This window comes from Nerophis ophidion, linkage group LG19, assembly GCF_033978795.1.
Source record: "Nerophis ophidion isolate RoL-2023_Sa linkage group LG19, RoL_Noph_v1.0, whole genome shotgun sequence".
NCBI classification, from domain to species: domain Eukaryota; kingdom Metazoa; phylum Chordata; class Actinopteri; order Syngnathiformes; family Syngnathidae; genus Nerophis; species Nerophis ophidion.
Window position 1 is genome coordinate 19,997,720 of NC_084629.1, and position 23,801 is coordinate 20,021,520.

At 40.2% G+C, this 23,801-nt stretch overlaps 1 protein-coding gene across 2 annotated transcripts; it reads left to right on the plus strand.

Annotated features, from left to right (window-relative positions):
- Positions 1–224: 224 nt before the first annotated feature.
- On the plus strand, positions 225–22,290 carry LOC133538141 (uncharacterized protein KIAA2012 homolog). 2 transcript variants are annotated; one of them, XM_061879483.1, is made up of 15 exons: positions 225–429; positions 4,596–4,703; positions 4,774–4,938; positions 4,993–5,115; positions 6,844–6,912; positions 9,803–9,861; positions 9,936–10,144; positions 11,300–11,410; positions 11,480–11,654; positions 11,715–11,853; positions 15,084–15,460; positions 19,076–19,293; positions 19,352–19,524; positions 21,387–21,558; positions 21,620–22,290. In XM_061879483.1, the coding sequence occupies exons 1-15, from the start codon at positions 255–257 to the stop codon at positions 21,780–21,782; spliced, it is 2,436 nt and encodes an 811-aa protein (XP_061735467.1). In that variant the 5' UTR covers positions 225–254; the 3' UTR covers positions 21,783–22,290. The 2 variants fall into 2 exon arrangements, with proteins under 2 accessions (XP_061735467.1, XP_061735468.1); XM_061879484.1 differs by having other exon boundaries at positions 11,718–11,853.
- Positions 22,291–23,801: the final 1,511 nt, after the last annotated feature.

Below are 23,801 nucleotides of genomic sequence, written 5' to 3' on the forward strand. Positions count from 1 at the left end.
ACACTTTTGGCCAATTTACAACCAATCTCTTAGCAAGAACAAGGAGGACCCTATTGATGTTAAGCAAGACAAAATAGCTGTGCTGGGTGAGGTCAAAAGTCTTATCACGCGCAAACATTCAACCACTCTTCAATAAGCTACGTCAGAGCAGGAACCCTATTAATTTTAAACATCCAGCTCAAAGGTCCCGTTGGTGAGTAAAGACACATTAAAGGTCCTAACAGCGCACCTGATTGACTTTTCAGGCTTCCTCCATGCGTGAAGTCCACGGTCATGGTCTGCCACCCGTAGAAGATAGCAAAGGCGGGACCAGGACGTGCGGCAGGACTTGGACCCATCGAGAAGTCATGGCGTATGATGGCCAAGAACGTCCAAAATTCCGTGGGCGCCCCTTGCTGCTTCCTCTGCTCCTTCCTGTTCAAAGAGGCAGTAAGAGATCACATGACGTCTTTGTTGGGCTCTATGAAGGGACCGATTTACACTTATGAAGAAACATCATTAGCTGCTAGCTCAGGAGTCCCCAAGTCCACCAGCGTCCAAAATCCGGCCCGCGGGAAGTCCAAAGTAAAAATAAATAAATAAATAAAAATTTAAATTAATATTTTTATTATATTTTTTTATTTGTCTTTTATAATCCATTTCCTACCGCTTGTTACTCTCGGTGTCTCCTAGGCACTCAGGCAAATATATGTACATACATACATACATACATACATACATACATACATACATAGATACATACATATACAAACCCCGTTTCCATGAGTTTGAAAATTGTGTTCGATGTAAATATAAACGGAATACAATGATTTGCAAATCCTTTTCAACCCCTATTCAATTGAATGCACTACAAAGACAAGATATTTGATGTTCAAACTCATAATCTTTATTTTTTTTTGCAAATAATTAACTTGGAATTTCATGGCTGCAACACGTGCCAAAGTAGTTGGGAAAGGGCATGTTCACCACTGTGTTACATCACCTTTTCTTTTAACAACACTTAAACGTTTGGGAACTGAGGAAACTAATTGTTTAAACTTTGAAAATGGAATTCTTTCCCATTATTGTTCTATGTAGAGCTTCAGTCGTTCAACAGTCCGGGGTCTCCGCTGTCGTATTTTACGCTTCATAATGAGCCACACGTTTTCGATGGGAGACATGTCTGGACTCCAGGCGGATCAGGAAAGTACTTGCACTCTTTTACTACGAAACCACGCTGTTGTAACACGTGGCTTGGCATTGTCTTGCTGAAATAAGCAGGGGCGTCAATGATAACGTTGCTTGGATGACAACATATGTTGCTCCAAAACCTGTATGGATCATTCGCATTAATGGAGCCTTCACAGATGTGTAAGTTACCCATGCCTTGGGCACTAATACAACCCCATACCATCACAGATGCTGGCTTTTGAACTTCCTGCCTATAACAATCCGGATGGTTATTTTCGTCTCTGTTCCGGAGGACACCACGTCCACAGTTGCCAAATATAATTTAAAATGTGGAATCGTCAGACCACAGAACAACTTTCCACTTTCCATCAGTCCATCTTAGATGAGCTCGGGCCCAGCAAAGCCAGTGGCGTTCCTTGGTGTTGTTGATAAATGGGTTTTGCTTTGCATAGCAGAATTGTAACTTGCACTTACAGATGTAGCAATCAACTGTAGTTACTGACAGTGGTTTTATGAAGTGTTCCTGAGTCCATGTGGTGATATCCTTTACACACTGATGTCGGGTTTTTGATGCAGTACCGCCTGAGGGATCAACGGTCCGTAATATCATCACTTACGTGCAGTGATTTCTCCAGATTCTCTGAACCTTTTGATGATTTTATGGACCGGAGATGTTGAAATCCCTAAATTCCTTGCAATAGGTCGTTGAGAAATGTTGTTCTAAAACTGTTCGACAATTTGCTTTCAAATTGGTGACCCTCGCCCCATCTTTTTTTGTGAATTACTTAACATTTCATGGAAGCTGCTTTTATACCCAATCATGGCACCCACCTGTTCCCAATTAGCCTGCACACCCGTGGGATGTTCCAAATAAGTGTTTGATGGGAATTTCACAACTTTATCAGTATTTATTGCCACCTTTCCCAACTTCTTTGTCACGTGTTGCTGGCATCAAATTCTAAAGTTAATGATTATTTGCAGACATTTTTTTTTTTTATGAGTTTGAACATCAAATAAGTGGTCTTTGTAGCATATTCAACTGAATATGGTTTGAAAATGATTTGCAAATTATTGTATTCCATTTATATTTACATCCAACACAATTTCCCAACTCATATGAAAACGGGGTCTGTGTATATATATATATATATATATATATATATATATATACACATACATACATATCTCTATATATACATACATATATACATATCTGTATGTACATATATATACATACACACACACATATATATATACACACATATTTATATATATACATACATACACATATATACATATACACATATACTGTATACTGTATATATACACGCATGCACACACACACACACACACACACACACACACACACACACACACACACACACACACACACACACACACACACACACACACACATACATATATATATACAGTGAGGCAAAAAAGTATTTAGTAAGCCACCGATTGTGCAAGTTCTCCCCCTTAAAATGATGACAAAGGTCTGTAATTTTCATTATAGGTACACTTCAACTGTGAGAGACAGAATGTGAAAAAAAAAATCCAGGAATTCACATTGTGGGAATTTTGAATAATTTATTTGTAAATTATGGTGGAAAATAAGTATTTGGTCAACCATTCAAAGCTCTCACTGATGGATGGAGATTTTGGCTCAAAATCTCACGATACATGGCCCCATTCATTCTTTCCTTAACACGGATCAATCGTCCTGTCCCCTTAGCAGAAAAACAGCCCCAAAGCATGATATTTCCACCCCCATGCTTCACACTAGGTACGGTGTTCTTGGGATGCAATTCAGTATTCTTCTTCCTCCAAACACGACAAGTTGAGTTTATACCAAAAAGTTCTATTTTGGTTTCATCTGACCACATGACATTCTCCCAATCCTCTGCTGTATCATCCATGTATCCATTTTGGTATAAACTCAACTCGTCATGTTTGGAGGAAGAAGAATACTGAGTTGCATCCCAAGAACACCATACCTACTGTGAAGCATGGAGGTGGGAACATCATGCTTTGGGCTGTTTTTCTGCTAAGGGGACAGGACGATTGATCCGTGTAAAGTAAAGAATAAATGGGGCCATGTATCGTGAGATTTTGAGCCAAAATCTCCTTCCATCAGTGAGAGCTTTGAATGGTTTACCAAATAATTATTTTCCACCATAATTTACAAATTATTCAAAATTCCTACAATGTGAATTCCTGGATTTTTTTTTCTCACATTCTGTCTCTCACAGTTGAAGTGTACCTATGATGAAAATGACAGACCTCTGTCATCATTTTAAGTGGGAGAACTTGCACAATCGGTGGCTGACTAAATACTTTTTTGCCCCACTGTATATATATATATATATATATATATATATATATATATATATCCATCCATCCATTTTCTACCGCTTATTCCCTTTCGGGGTCGCGGGGGGCGCTAGCGCCTATCTCAGCTACAATCGGGCAGAAGGCGGGGTACACCCTGGACAAGTCGCCACCTCATCGCAGGGCCAACACAGATTGACAGACAACATTCACACACTAGGGCCAAATTTTAGTGTTGCCAATCAACCTATCCCCAGGTGTATGTCTTTGGAGGTGGGAGGAAGCCGGAGTACCCGGAGGGAACCCACGCATTCACGGGGAGAACATGCAAACTGCACACAGAAAGATCCCGAGCCTGGATTTGAACCCAGGACTGCAGGACTTTCGTATTGTGAGGCAGACGCACTAACCTCTGCCCACTGCTCCCCTTACCTCCCAGGAGGTGATCAAGGGTGATGGGTCAAATGAAGAGAATAATTTCGCCACACCTCATGGGTGGGTGACAATCATTGGTACATACTTACCATAAACACACATATATACACATACACATACATTATATATACATGTATAGTAAAATATTCAAACACAGTGTTACTGTTCAAACTGTGTGTAATGTTACAGTAGCCATACATACTAAATATGCTGGTACTTGGTGAAAAACGTTTTTCGAACCAGTATCTGTATCCACAATACCAGCCTGAATTTTACTTGCTATCGTATCGGAAAAAATATCAGTGGTATCGCACATCAAGCCCGAATTAGTATCAACATAGTTTCTCTAAATATTTTTCTTGCTGTTTTTGTTCATGTTTACACATTCAGAGAATAACTTGAGGGCAAGAAAAAGGATTGTAATGAGTATTAGAGAGTATTTGTTTACTTGGTTCAATTATTGTGTACTATTTTCTATGTTTTGCTCAAACATTTGTTTGTAGTAAAATTGAATCAGGAAGTGGTTCAAATATTGTTCAAAACTGTCAATAGCACTCACCATAAATAAATGGAAAATGCACACTAAATATATGTGATCGGTTTGGTATCAGCCGGGCTCCCTCGCGGTATCTTTGACGTGGTCTTCTGTCTCACAGCGCAGGTGAGCTGTAGAAGCGACACCAGCGGGAAACAGTCCACGCTGCTTGGAGGACAACAGGTTCAGCGGATGAAACCTTGGGAGGTTCTCTTGGACCATTTGGACGGTACCGCTCAGCATGTTCAAACCAAAACGGAATTGCATCAAGTGTCATTACTCTGCTGTCCCCCAACAAGAGCGCCCCCCGCCGCCACTGGGAGTACTGCGTTGCATCGAAGGACATAAAGGTCCCGGCAAGCAGAGCTCTCTGGCCTTCTTCCAAACACGACCGGCTGACCTGCGGGCTCCCCTGCGGGCTTCATGCGGCACGGTGCGAGGCTTGCTGCCGTTGGAGCTCAGAGGTGAGGATGACGCAACACCTCCCTTCAAGGGGATAGTCATAACGCGCTTCTCAGATTTGCAGAACGGCCAAGCCGTCGGTAGCGTTCTTCTCGGTCCTGACGGGGAAATTATTCAACTTTCATTGTTCGATCATTACCAGGAGCGACCACAGGGCGGCGCCAACTCAGAAGAGCGAGGTGAGCTTGTTGAGGTTGCCCCATCTTTGGTTTGGGAAGCAAAATGGGTAATTTTTCTTGGGTCACCAGTAGGGTTGTACGGAATACCGGTACCAGTATAGTACCGCGATACTAATGAATCATATTCGGTACTATACCACTTCTAAAAAGTATCAACTTATATTGTATACAGTGGGGCAAAAAAGTATTTAGTCAGCCACCAATTGTGCAAGTTCTCCCTCTTAAAATGATGACAGAGGTCTGTAATTTTCATCATAGGTACACTTCAACTGTGAGAGACAGAATGTGAAAAAAAAAATACAGGAATTCACATTGTAGGAATGTTTAAGAATTTATTTGTAAACTATGGTGGAAAATAAGTATTTGGTCAACCATTCAAAGCTCTCACTGATGGAAGGAGGTTTTGGCTCAAAATCTCACGATACATGGCCCCATTCATTCTTTCCTTAACACGGATCAGTCGTCCTGTCCCCTAAGCAGAAAAACAGCCCCAAAGCACGATGTTTCCACCCCCATGCTTCACAGTAGGTGTGGTGTTCTTGGGATACAACTCGGGATTCTTCTTCCTCCAAACACGACAAGTTGAGTTTATACCAAAAAGTTATATTTTGGTTTCATCTGACCACATGATTTTTCTCCCAATCCTCTGCTGTATCATCCATGTATCCATTTTGGTATAAACTCAACTCGTCGTGTTTGGAGGAAGAAAAATACTGAGTTGCATCCCAAGAACACCACACCTACTGTGAAGCATGGGGGTGGAAACATCATGCTTTGGGGCTGTTTTTCTACTACGGGGACAGGACGATTAATACGTGTTAAGGAAAGAATGAATGGGGCCATGTATTGTGACATTTTGAGCCAAAACCTTCCATCAGTGAGAGCTCTTATTTTCCACCATAATTTACAAATACATTTTTAAACATTCCTACAATGTGAACTCCTTGATTTTTTTTTCACATTCTGTCTTTCACAGTTGAAGTGTACCTATGATAAAAATTACAGACCTCTGTCATCATTTTAAGTCAATCAATCAATGTTTATTTATATGGGGGGGGGGTCTTGAAGTGGGAGAACTTGCACAATCAGTGGCTGACTAAATATTTTTTTGCCCCACTGTATATAAACTCAGGAAATACGTCCCCGGACACATGAGGATATGACCAATGTATGATCCTTTAACTACCTGGTATCGGATCGATACCTAAATGTGTGGTATCATCCAAAACTAATGTACAACAAAAGAATAAGTAATTATTATATTTTAAGAGTGTAGATAGAACATGTTAAAACAGAAAATAACCAGATATTATTAGTAAATTAATAATCAATTTTTACAGTTTGTCTCTTATAATGTTGACAAAATAATAGATAAATGACACAATATGTTACTGCATATGTCATCAGACTAATTAGGAGTCTTTGTTTATTTACTACTAAAAGACAAGTTTTCTAGTATGTTTACTATTTTATTTAAGGACTAAATTGCAATAACAAACATATGTGTAATGTACCCTAAGATTTTTTTTGTTAAAATAAAGCCAATAATGAAATTGTTTGGGGCCCCCTTTATTTAGAAAAGTATCGAAATACATTTTGGCACAGGCACCGGTACCAAAATATTGGTATCGGGACAACCCTAGTCACCAGTTGTCTCCTGAAATATTATTTTATTGATGATCACAAGTGAGTTGACTGATGTAAAACAAAAGTGTATGTCCTTCACAGTCCTGCAAGTGTTGTCTGGAGATGGTGAGACATTGCCTTGCGTCGTCATGCTGCGGCACGAGCACACTGGTATGTGCACATATACACGCCTTGGTACCAAATTTTTTTTTTTTCTAAGCACCGACTGAAATCTGTTGGCATTACAAAGCACTGTTTTACGTCCAATTAAACGGGACAATATTTCAATACCTTTGTTGCACGCAAAGTCACGTGCGGTTGCAAACCCAACAACTTGGCAGACTAACAGGCGCATTCGTGGCAGACCGCCCGTGGGTAATGTAATTTTACATGGATAGGGGGCGCTCAAAACCAAATGCAATCGCTCGATGCTAATTTACGTTGGATATGCCATAGACTTGCTACCAATTAGCTTTAGCAATTTTACATGGCGATTTCAACACTTCTAAATTTGGTAATACAATCTACAACTAAGATGCACGTTACGGTCAAATGGTGTGTGATTACTACAATAGTTACACTATAAATTAGGGCTGGGCGATATGGCTGAAAACTATCACAATATTAAATGTTTCAGAACGGTCAGTATCGATAATTATTGGTATTTTTTATGACCTATCGAACATAAGGGCCCAAAAACAATACATGAAATGCCAACATTTTTATTTTGAATGTAGTCTTACTCTGATTAAAATGCTCTCAGCAATCAGGGCAGAAAGGAAAGGAAATGTCAACCCAAGCATGAAAAACAGTCCACGTAAACAAAATTGTAAAATCACATTGAACATTTAACAATAAGCTCTTAAAATGGTGAAAAAAAAAAAAAAAAAAGGAGTATGCAGTAAATGCTTAATAAAGTGTAAGAAAATAGTGAAAAGTGTGAAAATGTAAACACAGAGAGACCTGAAAAGAACTATTTTCTGCAGGTTTAGTGCCAGGAAGTCACGGTTGTGCTCTGAAGGGTGAGCACAACTATGGTGGTGTGGTATTACCGATCTTGGTGGGATGTGATGCTTTGCATCAATTATAGACCAGTGTTCCTTAACCATAAAGCACCCTTTGAATGGCCGCCAAAAAAATATAAATTTCTCAGCTGTGGTCTGCAGCAGTATTCAGTAATACACTTTTCAACCATTTGTGGCAGGAATGACAATATCCAACAGACGGAAGAAGTCTGGAGATAAATTCTTAGAAGATTCTTAAGCGCAAACATTATGACTAAAGTTGTTAAGATGTATTTTCATTTGCACTTTAATTTTATTGATAGTTTAATTAAGAAACATTTTACATGGATGGATGGATTATTTAATTAATGTATATATTTTAGCACTATAATTATTGAATCCATCAATTGAAATCACATTTATATTCAAAGGATTCTCTATTAAATTTAGTTTGAACTAATTATTTAAATTTAATTTATATTTATTTTTTTAAATATTTCAGCACTATACTTATTGAATACAATTACAATAAAAACTAAGGTAACTTAAATATTTCAGCACTATAATTATTGAATACAATTAAAGTCAAAAGTAAAGTAACTCGATGTATTATTTTGTATGCATGCATGTTCAAAAGAAACCCAAACACAAACGTATACAGTTTAGTGTTAATATTTTGAGTGGGCCCCAGGCTCCTTTGTAGTGGAAAAATTGGGCCCCGACGTCAAAAAGGGGGGAGCGGGGCGGTGCTCACCCACATCTGCGGTCCTCACCAAGGTTTCTCATATTCATTCACATTGACATCCCACTGGGTTTTGTTTTTTTCCCTAGCCCTTATGTGGGCTCGGAACCGAGGATGTCGTTGTGGCTTGTGCAGCCCTTTGAGACACTTGTGATTTAGGGACATATAAATAAACATTGATTGATTGATTAAATAAACCCTGTTATACTCTGCGGTCCCTTTGTAAAAATCCCCAAAACTGCCACGCTGTCCAGGTGACTTTTCTTCCTTTATCCACACCTTCTTCATTTTTACTTCGCACATGACGTGTTGTACTTTTATTCACACGCTTCTCTATTGTATACGGTGTCCTGCTGCAGAGGGGTTGGTCAGCCTGTTATTTTCTGCTAATTACATTCATAACATCCTGTAATTTGGTTTATTATTTATTTCATCTTCTGAAAGATTATAAAATAACACCAATATAGTGGGAACAATCACTACAGAGCAGACTCAATTCCATGTTAAAAAAACAAAAACAAAACACGTATTTTATGCTAAAATATGTGTCCCACATACGTCCCCAGTATGTACTAACGTCATGTGAATTACATGTAGACTTGGCATTGTACAAAATTTGTGAATTTGGACTCATTGTATTAATCACAAAAAAGATAGTAGGGGATACATAATATTTCAGAATATTTCTGTGCTGTCCCCTCTATTTTCATCAATCGATGTACAAACATCACGTGTTTTCTTCTGTAGATACTTAGCATCATCTACAACAAAACTTGTGAATTTGGACTCATGTTGTTAATCACATAAAAAGTTAGTAGTGGATACATAATATTTGTAATCATTGGCATTGCTAATGACACAGAAGTTTTGCGGCTGTCTGAACAAGGCACAGAAATGCGCACTCCCACGGTAGGGGATACAAAATATTTCAGGAATACAGAATTTCGCACGACACCGGTATCGATTCCCTGGAAATGAACATTTTAAATACAGACTATAGAAAATGAATGGACAGAAGCTAGATACATGGCCCCTCACTTAAACAAGTTGAAAAACTTATTTGGGTGCCACCATTTAGTGGTCAATTGTACAGAATATGTACTGTGCAATCTACTAATACAAGTTTCAATCAAAGACTGGAAAAAGGCAAACTGAAACTGGAGCAAAATGTCCAGACTTTCAGATTGTGAACGGTTGTGTTGTGGCACTCAGCTGACTCGATGTTATCTCAGTCCTGCTCACCAATAAACAAATGGCCTTAAAAACATGGGTCGTCAATATGAATTAGGGTGAAAAATGACATCTGTGCGTGCAGGTGTGGATCTGAAGTCAGAAGACTGTTCCGGCGAGGAGTATTGTCACGACGCTAACGCTGTGAGTTTCCCCCCGCTAAATACACGTGGGACTGGAACAAATCTCGGCACGGACAACGTTTTCTGTCATGAAAGAGTTTAGATCTTCACAAGTCGGCATCGTGGGTTGCGAGACGACCCGACACGACTGCACAGAGCGCACAGTCGGCGGAAGAAACGTGGAGCGAGGACCAAAACAACGCTGGAACATCTTCGCCTGAGGAACGACTGGAGGAGTCACTAGGGGGCAGCACTAAGAAGGAACACCTGACCTCATCAAGACCGTTTGGATGTGACGTTAATAGGTTGGTTTTCCATAACCTTAAAGGCCTACTGAAATGAGATTTTCTTATTAAAACAGGGATAGCAGGTCCATTCCATGTGTCATACTTGATAATTTTGCGATATTGCCATATTTTTGCTGAAAGGATTTAGTAGAGGACATTCACGATAAAGTTCGCAACTTTTGGTCGCTAACAGAAAAGCCCTGCCTCTACCGGAAGTCGCAGACGATAACGTCACATGTTGATGGCTCCTCACATATTCACATTATTTTGATGGGAGCCTCTAACAACAAGAGCTATTCAGACCGAGAAAACGACCATTTCTCCATTAATTTGAGCAAGGATGAAAGATTCGTGTTTGAGGATATTGATAGCGACGGACAGAAAAAAAAAAAAAAATTAATTAAAAAAAAAAACACGATTGCATTGGGACGGATTCATGTTTTTAGACACATTTACTAGGATAATTCTGGGAAATCCCTTACCTTTCTATTGGGTTGCTAGTGTTTTAGTGAGTTGAACAGTACCTGATAGTCAAAGGGGTGTGTCCACGGGTGTCTTGACGCCAACATCTCAGGGAAGTCGATGGTAGCTTTAAGGAAGGCACAAGCTCAGCTGATCTCCGGTAAGAAGCAACTTTTTACCACAATTTTCTCACCGAAACCTGCTGGTTGACATTCGGTGGGGATCCATGTTCGCTTGATCACTGTGATCCATAGTAAAGTTTCACCTCCGGGAATTTTAAACGAGGAATCACCGTGTGTTTGTGTGGCTAAAGGCTAAAGCTTCCCACCTCCATCTTTCTACTTTGACTTCTCCAATATTAATTGAACAAATTGCTAAAGATTCAGCGACACAGATGTCCAAAATACTGTGTAATTATGCGGTTAAAGTAGACGACTTTTAGCTGTGTGTGTGTGTGTGTGCAGTGCTCATATCTCCTGACAGCCCGTGACGTCACACGTACACGTCATCATTACGCGACGTTTTCAAGAAGAAACTCCCGGGAAATTTAAAATTGCAATTTAGTAAACTAAAAAGGCCGTATTAGCATGTGTGGCAATGTTAATATTTCATCATTGATGTATAAACTATCAGACTGCGTGGTCGGTGGTAGTGGGTATCAGATAGGTCTTTAAAAAGTCAAATAAAATACCCAAATATGTTGAATTGCAGTACTACCTCCAGCCAGCGGAGTGCTAGTGAGACACCAGGAAAGGAGGAAGCCGTGGGACTAAGGAAGAACGCAGAGAGGAAAACCAGCTTGGAAGCTGCAGTGACATCAGGGTGAGTTAGCAAGAAAACAAGTGGACCTTGAAGGCCTCCCTGAGGAACTCCATGATTTGTGTCCCACAGGGAAAAAGAGGAGGAAACAGCCAGGGCAGAAGAAGAAGGACACAATCAACCCAGGAAGAAGAAAGATGGACATTCGATGAAGCCAGAGAAAGAAAAACATGACGCTCACCCTAAGGGTGACGACGGGAACGAGAAGTACGCCCGGGAACCTTCTACTCCACATCCTCCTCTGCAGGTGAGGACCGAGGGACGCTTGGCGCTCGTTTATTCTCTCAATGTCCACCTGTTGTCTCAGAAGAAGAAGAGCCGTGAATGGGAAGCAGCCAGCAGAGAGACAAGGAAAACAAAGGAGAAAAAAGGGAAGATGATTCAGAAGGAAGAGTCCACTGGAAGACGAAGACGGAAGGCAAAGCTCCAACTCAAACAACTGGAATGTAAGACCTCAAAATACACTTCAGGACAAATGTGTTGGCCCTCCTTGGAATTTACAAAACTTCCTATACTTGCAACATTATTCAATAGGAATTAGGGTTGTCCCTATAGCAATATTTTGGTAACGGTACCCAAAATGTATTTGGATACTTTTCGATACTTTTCTAAATAAAGGGGGTACCTTTAGGTATCGATCCGATACAAGTAGTTACAGGATCATACTTTGGTCATATTTTAAGTTATCATGTGTCCAGGGACACATTTACTGAGTTTATAAACATAACATGATTTTTTTTAAAAAGGAAAAAAGATTTTGTGATGATAAAAAATATCGATCTAATCATAGTAGTATCAACCAGATACACTATTGTACTTGGTATTATTACAGTGGATGTCAGGTGGAGATCCACCCATGGTGTTCGTTCACATTCTGACGCCGGTGAGCTATTGTATCCTGCTATGGTGTGTTGTGAAGCATGTTTAGCTATTCCTCGTCCTCCAGTGATAGAAAGAAACGTACTTTACTCGTCGCCATGAAGGCAAGGATTAGTGATTTAGAAGTAGCTGAAACGCTGCCGACTGCAGATGGATGTTAGCTGCTAGCTAGCTAGCCATGTCTTAAAGCCCCTTTTCCTGAGTGCGTTTCAGTGTTTTAGCCTCATTTGTATCGTTAGTTTTTAAGCCAAAATGCGTCAATTGGGAAACGTTTGGGGAGATTTGGACAAGGCGGGGGGGGGAACCAAACTTCACACAGGTACCAAACCTGGTTCCATAACGGCACTGACCGGTTCCAATGTAAGCCTGGCAAAAAAAAAAAACAAAAAAAAAAATAGTATCGCATCTTCAATTCAGTGCTGAAAAAGCACACTTACCAACCTGAGACAACCTAATTAGAAAAAACGTTTTTGTTCTCACTTTTCAACAAAGCACGCTAAACTGTTGACTATTAATGATCAATTATTTCATCGTTTTTTTGTCCTTTGTTTCCATTCAGCAAACAAATAGAACTGTTAGTTTGGCTTTGTGCAGATGTTGTTGTGGTTTAAGTGGACACACAAAGACTATCAACACTTCAGCTTATGACAATTAATTGAAAAAATACATTTATAAAGCTAGAGGTGGGTACAGTTCACATTTGAACCAATACAGTGCCAATTCCCCGTAGCTTACCTGAGAATCGATACCGATACACAATTTTCAGTACTTTCGTGTGTTAATAAATGTTAATTGCTTAATAATAAAACACATTTTTAATGTTCACATTTAAAAATGAGATCATTATGACAACTGCTGTCCAGTTGTTTTCTGTCTCATTTGCAATGCTGTGGCACTTCCAAGACATTCGATGGCAGTACTACATTGGGTATTTTTGGTACGTTGTCTAACTAGGAAGTAACTCTTTCCAGGAAGCTAAATGTGTTATGTTGCGCCCTACAAAGTGTTTTTACTGTAACTATTACACACCAGATTTTTGATTGTAACATGCATCTTAGTTGTTTTCATTACCAAATTTGGAGGGGTTGAAATAGACATGTAAAATTGCTAATGCTAATGGTACCCTGTCGATAGCTAACCCAATGTAAATTTAGCATCCAGCTTTAGTAGAGTCTTACTTGACGTGCAAGCGTTTCCTACCAAGTATATTTGTTTTGTTGGCGTTGAAAATTACAACATTTATTACGAGTGCTGCTTGAGGGATTGTTTACTTGATCTGGTCTTTAGTCTGCAACCGGAGGTGACAACAATGGTATCAAGACATGGCACTGTCTCATTTTACGTGAATCGACACCCTTTAGTGGCGAATTAATGAATTTGGTGTTTAGTAAGGTTCAGTACCCATCCCTAATTGAAGCTAACCATTTTGTCCGGTAGTGTACATGATACTGTTTAGACCAGTGTTTAACTATATTGTTGGGCTGTGAGCACTCGCTAGATCAGAGGTAGGGAACCTATGGCCCGGGAGCTAGATGTGGCTCTTTTGATGACTGCATCTGGCTCTCGGATAAATCTTAGCTGACATTGCTTAATATGATAAGTCATGAATGATTCCACTTGTAATCACAGTGTTAAAAATAATGTTCAAAATATAAAACATTCACATGCATTTTTAATCCATTCATCTGTTTTCTACCGCACCCGTTCAAGAATTTGCGTTAATGGTAAGAAGTTATTTATTTATTCTTGGTTAGTGTGGGGCTTGCCCTCCTGGGGTTTGTCAGACCACCAAGGACCAACGTGAGAGCCTGTTTCAGGGTTACAATATTGTTTTATTTTTCAATAAGCCTCTCAGTTGCTTTCCAGCAATTGTATTTTTCTCTTTCGTTTTCGCTCGCGCTCTGGCTCCAGCCCCAACCCCATCTCTCCTCCTGGCTGCTGCTTATAACAGAGCAACAGGTGATTAGATAACAAGGCCCAGGTGGGCCATCTACGCACCTGTCGCTGATTTCGAGGCCGGTCCTGGCACACCCCAGTTTGCTGCAGGCCAGCAGGCCACGCCCCTTCCACAGTTAGCTCGAGAATAACAATGTTATTACAAAGAATAAGAGACCTATTATACACTAAAAATGTTGGTCTTAAAAATGCACGCGTTTAGTTTTGTTCAGTGTAAAAAAAAAATAATAATTATATGGCTCTTACGGAAATACATTTTAAAATATTTGGCTTTTTGGCTCTCTCCGCGAAAAAGGTTCCCGACCCCTGCGCTAGATGGTCACCAAAAAGTATGTTTCTCAGCTGCTGGACTGCAGCGGTACTCAGTTGTAATACACTTTTCTACCACTGGGGGCAGTGATGACAATAGCAAACAAACAGAAGACGTCTGGAGCTAAAGACACAGAAGTTTCTAAAGCGCAAAAAATATGACTACATTTTATTTAAGAAACTTATTTTTATGACTCCTTTGTTTTGCAGTATTTTGGATTAGTTTTTATTTTGTAATCAGCCTTGATACTAATATTTGTGACAGATATCGTTTCACATAGTCTATCCTGTTAAACAGTAAGCAGGTTTGATATCATTATTGAATATGACTAAAATCAAGATTTAGAGGTAATATTTGAGTGGGCCCTGGGCCGCCCTGTAGTGCAAAAGTTGGGCCCTAAGGTTAAAAAGGTTGAGAAGCCCTATTTCAGACATTGTCGCAGGATTTAAGTCTTACAGAATACCAATGGACCTCAAACACTTCCCTGCGGAACACCACTTAAGATCTTAATCAAGTTCTGTACACTTTCAGCTCGTGCTAGCGTTCCCTCACATGAAGAACAAGTTGAAGGTCCGGAGAAAGAGGAAGTGACAACCAAGCAAGAAACCAAAGAAGATCCTTACTTAAAATCACCTGGAAGTCCTTCTGAAAAACCAGAAGTGAAAACGGAATCCTTGGTCGAAGAAGAAGACCCGAATGGTCAGTCCGGGGGAAACCCACGCAGCAGCGGTGGTGTCCTCAGGTCGCCTCCATCTTCATCCTTGGGCCGCCATGCCAGGGGCTCGCTGAGGTCTTCCTGTGAGGGGAGCGTGGGGGGGCTCACGTCTTCTCACGGGGGCCTGTCATCGTCGTGCTCTACCGTCATGGCCACGGACGAGCAACTGATGTTAAACCTGGTGAAGACGGAGGTTAGTAAGACCTCAGAACTCATGAAGGTCGCTTGTCCGCCTCGGTTTCTTCTGCTCCGAACTTCAACCATTCGGAATCATTTCTTTACATTCCCCTGCAGTGGATACTAACATGAATATTTATATGATATTTATGCTATCTGTTAAGAGAGCTGGCGATTAGCGCTTTAGTTGCCATTTCGTGCCGGATGGATCTAGCTGCCAGTTGATAATTAACACTCTGGTGGCCAGTTAGCAATTAGCATACTAATAGCTAGTTAACAGTTAGTCAGTTTCTAGCTAGCGACTAGCGCGCTAGTGGCCATCTAGCAATTAACGCCCTTGCTGCTAGCTAGCGCTTAGCTGACTCGTTGCCAGTTAGCGAAATAGCACTAGTTGCTAGCTAACGCATAGCAGATTCGTTGCCAGTTAGCAAAATAGCACTAGTTGCTAGTAGTTAAGGCATTAGTTGCCACCTAGCGATTAGCCGCCCTAATTGCCAGCTGATGATTAGCATGCTGGTGGCCAGCTAGCAAATAGTGTACTAACTAATTAGCGTACTATTTGCCAGCTATATGTGAATGTTAGTTGCTAGGTAGAAATTAGCATGCTAGTTGCCACCTAGCAATTTGATTGATTGATTGATACTTTTATTAGTAGATTGCACAGTACAGTACATATTCCGTACAATTGACCACTAAATGGTAACACCCGAATAAGTTTTTCAACTTGTTTAAGTCGGGGTCCACGTTAATCAATTCATGGTACAAATATATACTATCAACATAATACAGTCATCACACAAGTTAATCATCATAGTATGTACATTGAATTATTTACATTATTTACAATCCGGGGGGTGGGATGAGGAGCTTTGGTTGATATCAGAACTTCAGTCATCAACAATTGCATCAACAGAGAAATGTGGACATTGAAACAGTGTAGGTCTTACTTAGTAGGATATGTACAGCCAGCAGAGAACATAGTGAGTTCACATAGCATAAGAACAAGTATATACATTAGAAGTACATTTGAGTTGTTTATAATCGGGGAGATGGGATGTGAATGGAGGATGGTATTAGTAATTAACGACCCTATTTATTATCTAGCAATTAGCTTACTAATTTCCAGGTAGCGATTAGCACACTAGTTTCCCCCTAGCGATTAGAGGACCTAGATGCCAGCTGCAATTAGCACGCTAATGGCCAGCTAGCACCTAATGTATAAATTGACAGCTAGAAATTAAAACTTTTGTTTCTCGCTAGCGATTAGCACGCTAGTTGCCACATAGAGATTACAGCCTTATTTGATAGGTATCAATTAGCATACTAGCTGACAGCTAGTGATCAATGCACTTGTTGCCACCTTGCGATTAGCACGCTAGTGGCCCACAAGAAAATAATGTAATAAATACCACCTAGTGATTCGAGTAACCGACTGCCAGCTAGCAGTTAGCATGCTTTGCCACCTAGTGATTACTTGCCTAATTTGCCAGCTAGCAATTAGCCTACTGGTTGGCGGGTAGCAATTAGCACATTAGTTGCCACGTAGCAATTTCCGTACTGGTTGCCAGATGCGATTAGCACACGAGTGGCCAGCCAGTAATAAGCGATAAGCGGATTTAGCTGCAAACTGGAGATGAACACGCTTGTGACCCGTTAGTAATTAGCGTATTATCTGCCAGCTAGCAATTATCAAGCTTGTTGCCCTGCCATTTATTAGCTTCGCTATGATGTATTATTGGAATATCGCACCATTGCACAAAAACAGTAGTAAGATATTCCAGTTTGGGAGTTTGTGGCCCGGAAAACGAAGACCCGTGAGTAAGATTATAGTCGAGACTGACCTGCCAGTTTTTTTTAACGGTGTACTCTGGGATTTCCACCCGAAATACCGGAATATTTTGACAGCCGAATAATTATATCAGCACAACCCACGGGTGTCAAACTTGTTTTCATTGAGGGCCACACCGCAGTCATGGCTGCCATTAGATGGCCACTTGCAACAGTAAATAATTAGTTTGCCTATGAATTTAAATATATATATATTTTTTTACAAGAGTACAATAAATCTGGATTTGACCAGTTTTTGTAAAGAAAAAAAATGGCAGCTTGGTTGCCAGACTTTTATTGTAAACTATATGGTGTGGTTTTTTTTATTTTTACAACATATTACTGTAAATATAAATACAACTGGGCAGCACGGTGTAACAGGGGTTACTGCATGTGCCTCACAATACGAAGGTCCTGAGTTCAATCCCAGGTTCAGAATCTTTCTGTGTGGAGTTTGCATGTTCTCCCCGCGACTGCGTAGACTCCCTCTGGGTACTCCGGCTTCCTCCCACCTCCAAAAACCTGCACCTGGGGATAGGTTTGGTCACGACTTGAACAGGACTCTGGACACAGATGCAGGAGTTTGAAAACAAATATTTATTCGAACAAGGGAAAGGGTCCAAAAGGGGAGAAACTTAACAGGCTATCAAAAGCTGTTCTTACCTAACCTAAAAACTAACAAAATCTCAATGAACTCAAAACACTCCAGCGGCGGAGGGAAAAAAGTTGCAAAGAGAACAATATGCAAAAAATGACAAAAAGCGCTCCAAGGGAGGCAATGTTAAGCAACTAATCTTACCTGACAAAAAGGGTAGATAGAACGTAGCAATGGCTGTGAACATGGATCGCTGGAGGTACGCACATGAAGTAACGAGACACTCTGGCACAAGACAAGAAGAGGACGAGACATTTATACACATGAGGGAGTGTGACACAGGTGGGCACAATCAGGCAATCAGGAGTGACGTCAGACCAGTGAAACAGGAGGAAGGGCAAGTGATCTGAAACGAGAGGGAGACTTAACCTTTCAAAATAAAACAGGAAATGATAAGACATGACACCAGACGAAAACCAAACAAGACTTCACTCAGGTTTGACAAGTATATTGGCAACACTAAATTGGCCCCAGTGTGTGAATGTGAGTGTGAATGTTGTCTGTGTTGGCCCTGACCCCAAAAGGGACAAGCGGTAGAAAATGGATGGATGAATAGAAATACAACTCAACTGCTAGTTTTTTACCATAATAAAATGTGGTACAATAAAATCATCCACCGTTGATTTTACAGTAAAAACAAACAAACAAAAACTGAAAGCTCAGTCGACAGAATTTTACTGTAAAAAAACCCACATTTTTTTCAACTTACAGTAACATACCGTGAACAAAAAACTCCCTAAATTTTACAGTAAAATCTATTGGTCATTTTTAAAGTGTAAAATGTCATTGATAAATTATTTGATGGATAAGACAAGGAAAATATTTAAGTATTCATTTGGATTTTCACACAAAAACTTAGATAATTTAATAATTGTTGCAATATTGGAGACTAGATAAAAAACCCTAATATTTTTAGGAAGAAAATAAGTAAAGAAAGAAAATAGAAGGTATTTTATTGGCACATATTTCCAGACTTTTGCGGGCCTTACAAAATGACATGGAGGGACAGATCTGGGCCTTGAGTTTGACACCTGTGGCATAACCTGATCGTATGGCCGCATATCAAGTGTTACAGTGGGCATGGTAGACAGACTTGAGGAATGCCAGCAGTGTTGCTAAACGTCTAAAGAACTTGTTCACGTCTTTCAGGCCTCCAGAAGGAACCAGGAGCAGGAAGAGGAGGCCTGTCGTTTGGCCGACAAGGCTGAGGGACGGAAACGAGAGGCGGAGAGGAGGGCTAGGGAGCGAAAGGAGGAAGAGAGGAAGCAGCAGGAAGAGAGGAAGCAGCAGGAGGAGAGGAATCGAACGCAAGACAGGATGAGGGGGGAGCTGGAGGACGAGAGGAGGAAGAGGGCGGAAAATCTCAGGTCTGGTATTTTAAATAAATCATATTCCAAGGATTCATGAAGATGTGGCCGCCTACAGACTAAGGAGGCTGGCAGAGGAGGAGGAGAGGAAGCGTGGCAAGGAGGAGGAGCAACAACGAGGCAGGCGGGAGGAAGCGGAGCGACAGAGGATGAGGAGGCAGCAGGAGGAGCGCAGGCGGCAGATGGAGCAATTGCAGAAGATGAGAGAGGAGGAGGAAGAAAAGAGGAAAGGTGAGAGGAGGGGCCCATGTTTTTGCACAAGTTTTGTCCGGACAACAATATTTTGGGACTGTTACGGTTATTAAAATTATTTTGATACATTTATAAACAAAGGGGATAACAAAAATTGCATTATTGGCTTTATTTAAACAAATATTACAGTAAATTACACTAAAATGGAAAACATACAAGACAACTTGTTTTTTAGTAGTAAAGAAACAAATACTCCTAATTAGTCTGCTGACGTATGCAGTAACATATTGTGTTATTTATTATTCTATTATTTTGTAAAAATTAAGGACAAGTGGTAAAAAATGAATTACTAATCGATTTGATAATTTACTGTTAATATCTGTTTATTTTCTGTTATAACATGTTCTATCTACACTTATGTTAAAATGCAATAATCACTCATTCTTCTGTTGTTTAGATGCTTTACATTAGTTTTGGATGATACCAAAAATATGGGTATTGATCCGATACCAAGTAGTTACAGGATCATACATTGGTCATATTCAAAGTCCTAATGTGTCCAGGGACATATTTACTGAGTTTACAAACATAATATAAATTTGAAAAAAATGAAAAAAGATCTGATGCCAATAATAGACGTAACCATACTAGTATCGACTAGATACGCACCTGTACTTGGTATCATTACAGTGGATGTTAGGTGTAGATCCACCAATGGTGTTTGTTTACATTGTGACACAGGTGAGCTACGGTGTGTAGTGAAGCATGTTTAGCTATTTTTCGTCCTGCATTGATAAAGAGACCTGTAAGAAACTTACTTTATCTGTCGCCTTAGATGCGAGGATTAGTGATTTAGAAGTAGCTAAAACACTGCAGATAGATGTTAGCTGCTAGCTAGGTAGCCATGTCTTAAAGCAGTGGTTCTCAAATGGGGGTACGCATACCCCGGGGGTACTTGAAGGTATGCCAAGGGGTACGTGAGATTTTTTTAGAATATTCTAAAAGTAGCAACAATTCAAAAATCCTTTATAAATATATTTATTCAATAATACTTCAACAAAATATGAATGTAAGTTCATAAACTGTGAAAACAAATACAACAATGCAATATTCAGTGTTGACAGCTAGATTTTTTGTGGACATGTTCCATAAATATTGATGTTAAAGATTTCTTTGTTTGTGAAGAAATGTTTAGAATTAAGTTCATGAATCGAAATGGATCTCTATTACAATCCCCAAAGAGGGCACTTTAAGTTGATGATTACTTCTATGTGTAAAAATATTTATTTATAATTGAATCACTTGTTTATTTTTCAACAAGTTTTTTGTTATTTTTACATCTTTTTTTCCAAATAGTTCAAAAACGATCACTACAAATGAGCAATATTTTGCACTGTCATACAATGTATTAAATCAGAAACTGATGACAGTGCTGTATTTCACTTCTTTATCTCTTTTTTGCAACCAAAAATGCTTTGCTCTGATTAGGAGGTACTAAAAAAAAAATGTTCACAGGGGGTACATCACTGAAAAAAATGTTGAGAACCACTGTCTTAAAGCACTCTTCCTGAGGGTGTTTCAGTGTTATAACTTCACCTTTATCTTTAGTTTTAAGACCAAAATGCGTCCATTCTCCCTTTTCTGTCTACACACTGTGTCTGCTTGTAAGTACTCCGTGTGTGTGCGCTACCAAACATGCTTGTAAACCACCAATGACACGATGTGACGACAACAGGAGCGCGGGGGCGGGGCGGACCAGTACTTTTCAGAGGCGGTATAGTACCGAATATGATTCTTTAGTATCGCGGCACCATACTAGTACAGGTATACCGTACAACCCTAGTTTGCACTGTCTCTGGGGCCTGCTATGACATGTTGTGATGAATCGTTCAACATCCTAGTCCTCACCTCAAATACAATGGTCCCGGCGGAGAAGGAGCGCTCGCACCTGCAGGAGGCGGGCGACAGCAGGAGAGCAGAGTGTCAGAGGAACGAGGAACAGGAGCCCCAGAAGGACGACGAAACCTGGAAGGCCAAAGAGGCGTCCAGGCTGGAGGCAGAGCTACTTGCCAGGTTAAAAAAAAAATGGAATGACAGTAGTTGCACTTATTCATGCTGTTGTACCTCCATGCAGGGAGGTGGCGCTGTTGCAGCAGCAGATGGCCTTCAAAAGGAGTGTGGCGGTAGAGACTGAGAGAATGCAACACAGCCAGGACATCTCCAGGCCTTGGGTCTACTCCTACTTCACCTTGCTGCAGCTGGTGGACCTCGACCCGGCCCACACTGACACCTCCTGAGATAGCAGCACTTGTTATGACCTTTACATAAAATCAATCAGTTTGGAGGAGAAAGTATGAAAGTTGATTTAGGTCTTTGTTACAAAAAAATGTATGTTGCCGCAAATCTTGCGAACTGAATTTTTTACATCAAAATTTGTGTGTAGAAATCCAGTGCCAAAATGTTTGCACCTTCAAAACTCACCTCATGAGCTGGTTCTGAGACAGCATCCTTTGCTTCAGAGCAGTTTTTAATATAGTTTTAGTCAGTCCGTTGACTAAAATGTATTTTAGTTTAGGTCGTATTTTAGTCATTTATATTGATTTAGTTTTAGTTGACTAGTTTCCTTATAATTTAAATGTTTAATTACAGTACTGTACAGTAATTACAAAATGTTTTGTCAAATATAGTGCACTTTAATCGATGTCCTTGGCACACTTTTCAGTTAATTGAACAACTTGAAAAGCCAAAAGACCAGATTTATCATATTTCAAACTAACACACAAAATGCATGCATATATATATATATATATATTATATATATATATTATATATATATATATATTATATATATATATATATATATATATATATATATACACAGTGAGGAAAATAAGTATTTGAACACCCTGCTATTTTGCAAGTTCTCCCACTTAGAAATCATAGAGGGGTCTGAAATTTTCACGGTAGGTGCATGTCCACTGTATGAGAGATAACCAAAAAGAGAAATCCAGAAATCACAATCTATGATTTTTTTAACAATTTATCTGTGTGATACAGCTGAAAATAAGTATTTGACCACCAACATTAATATTTGGTAGAGTAGCCTTTGTTTGCAATTACAGAGGTCAAACGTTTCCTGTAGTTCTTCACCAGGTTTGCACAGACTGCAGGAGGGATTTTCGCCCACTCCTCCACACAGATCTTCTCTAGATCAGTCAGGTTTTCTGGGCTGTCGCTGAGTAACAGACTTTCAGCTCCATCCAAAGATTTTCAATTGGATTTAGGTCTGGAGACTGGCTAGGCCACTCCAGAACCTTGATATGGTTCTTACGAAGCCACTTCTTGGTTTTCCTGGCTGTGTGCTTTGGATCATTGACATGTTGGAAGATCCAGCCACGACTCATCTTCAATGATCTGACTGAGGGAAGGAGGTTTTTGGCCAAAATTTCACAATACACAGCTGCAGTCATCCTCTCCTTAATACAGTACAGTCGCCTTGTCCTATGAGCACAAAAACACCCCAAAGCAAGATGCTACCACCCCCATTCTTCACAGTAGGAATGGTGTTCTTGCATGGGATGGTACGCATCATTCTTCTTCCTCCAAACAAGCATAGTGGAATTATGACCAAAAAGGTCAATTTTGGTCTCATCTGTCCTCAAAACTTTCTCCCATGACTCCTCTGGATCATCCAAATGGTCATTGGCAAACTTAAGACGGGCCTTAACATGTGCCGGTTTAAGCAGGGGAACCTTCCGTGCCATGCATGATTTCAAACCATGACGTCTTAGTGTATTACCAACAGTGACCATGGAAACAGTGGTCCCAGCTCTTTTCAAGTCATTGACAAAGTCCTGCCGTGTAGTCCTGGGCTGATTCCTCACCTTTCTTAGCATCATTGAGACACCACCAGGTGATATCTTGCATGGGGCTCCACTACGATTGAGATTGACCGCCATGTTTAGCTTCTTCCATTTTCTAATGATTGCTCCAACAGTGGACCTTTTTTCATCAAGCTGCTTGGCAATTTCTCCAGAGCCCTTTCCATCCTTGTGGAGTTGGACAATTCTGTCTCTGGTGTCTTTGGACAGCTCTTCGCTCTTAGCCATGCTGGATGTTTGGGTCTTACTGATTGTAGGGGCTGGACAGGTGTCTTTATGCAGCTAGCGACCTCACACAGGTGCATCTGATTCAGGATAATACAGTGGAGTGGAGGAGGACTTTTAAAGGCGGACTAACAGGTATTTGAGGGTCCCAATTTTAGCTGATAGACAGGTGTTGAAATACTTATTTTCAGCTGTATCACACGAATAAAT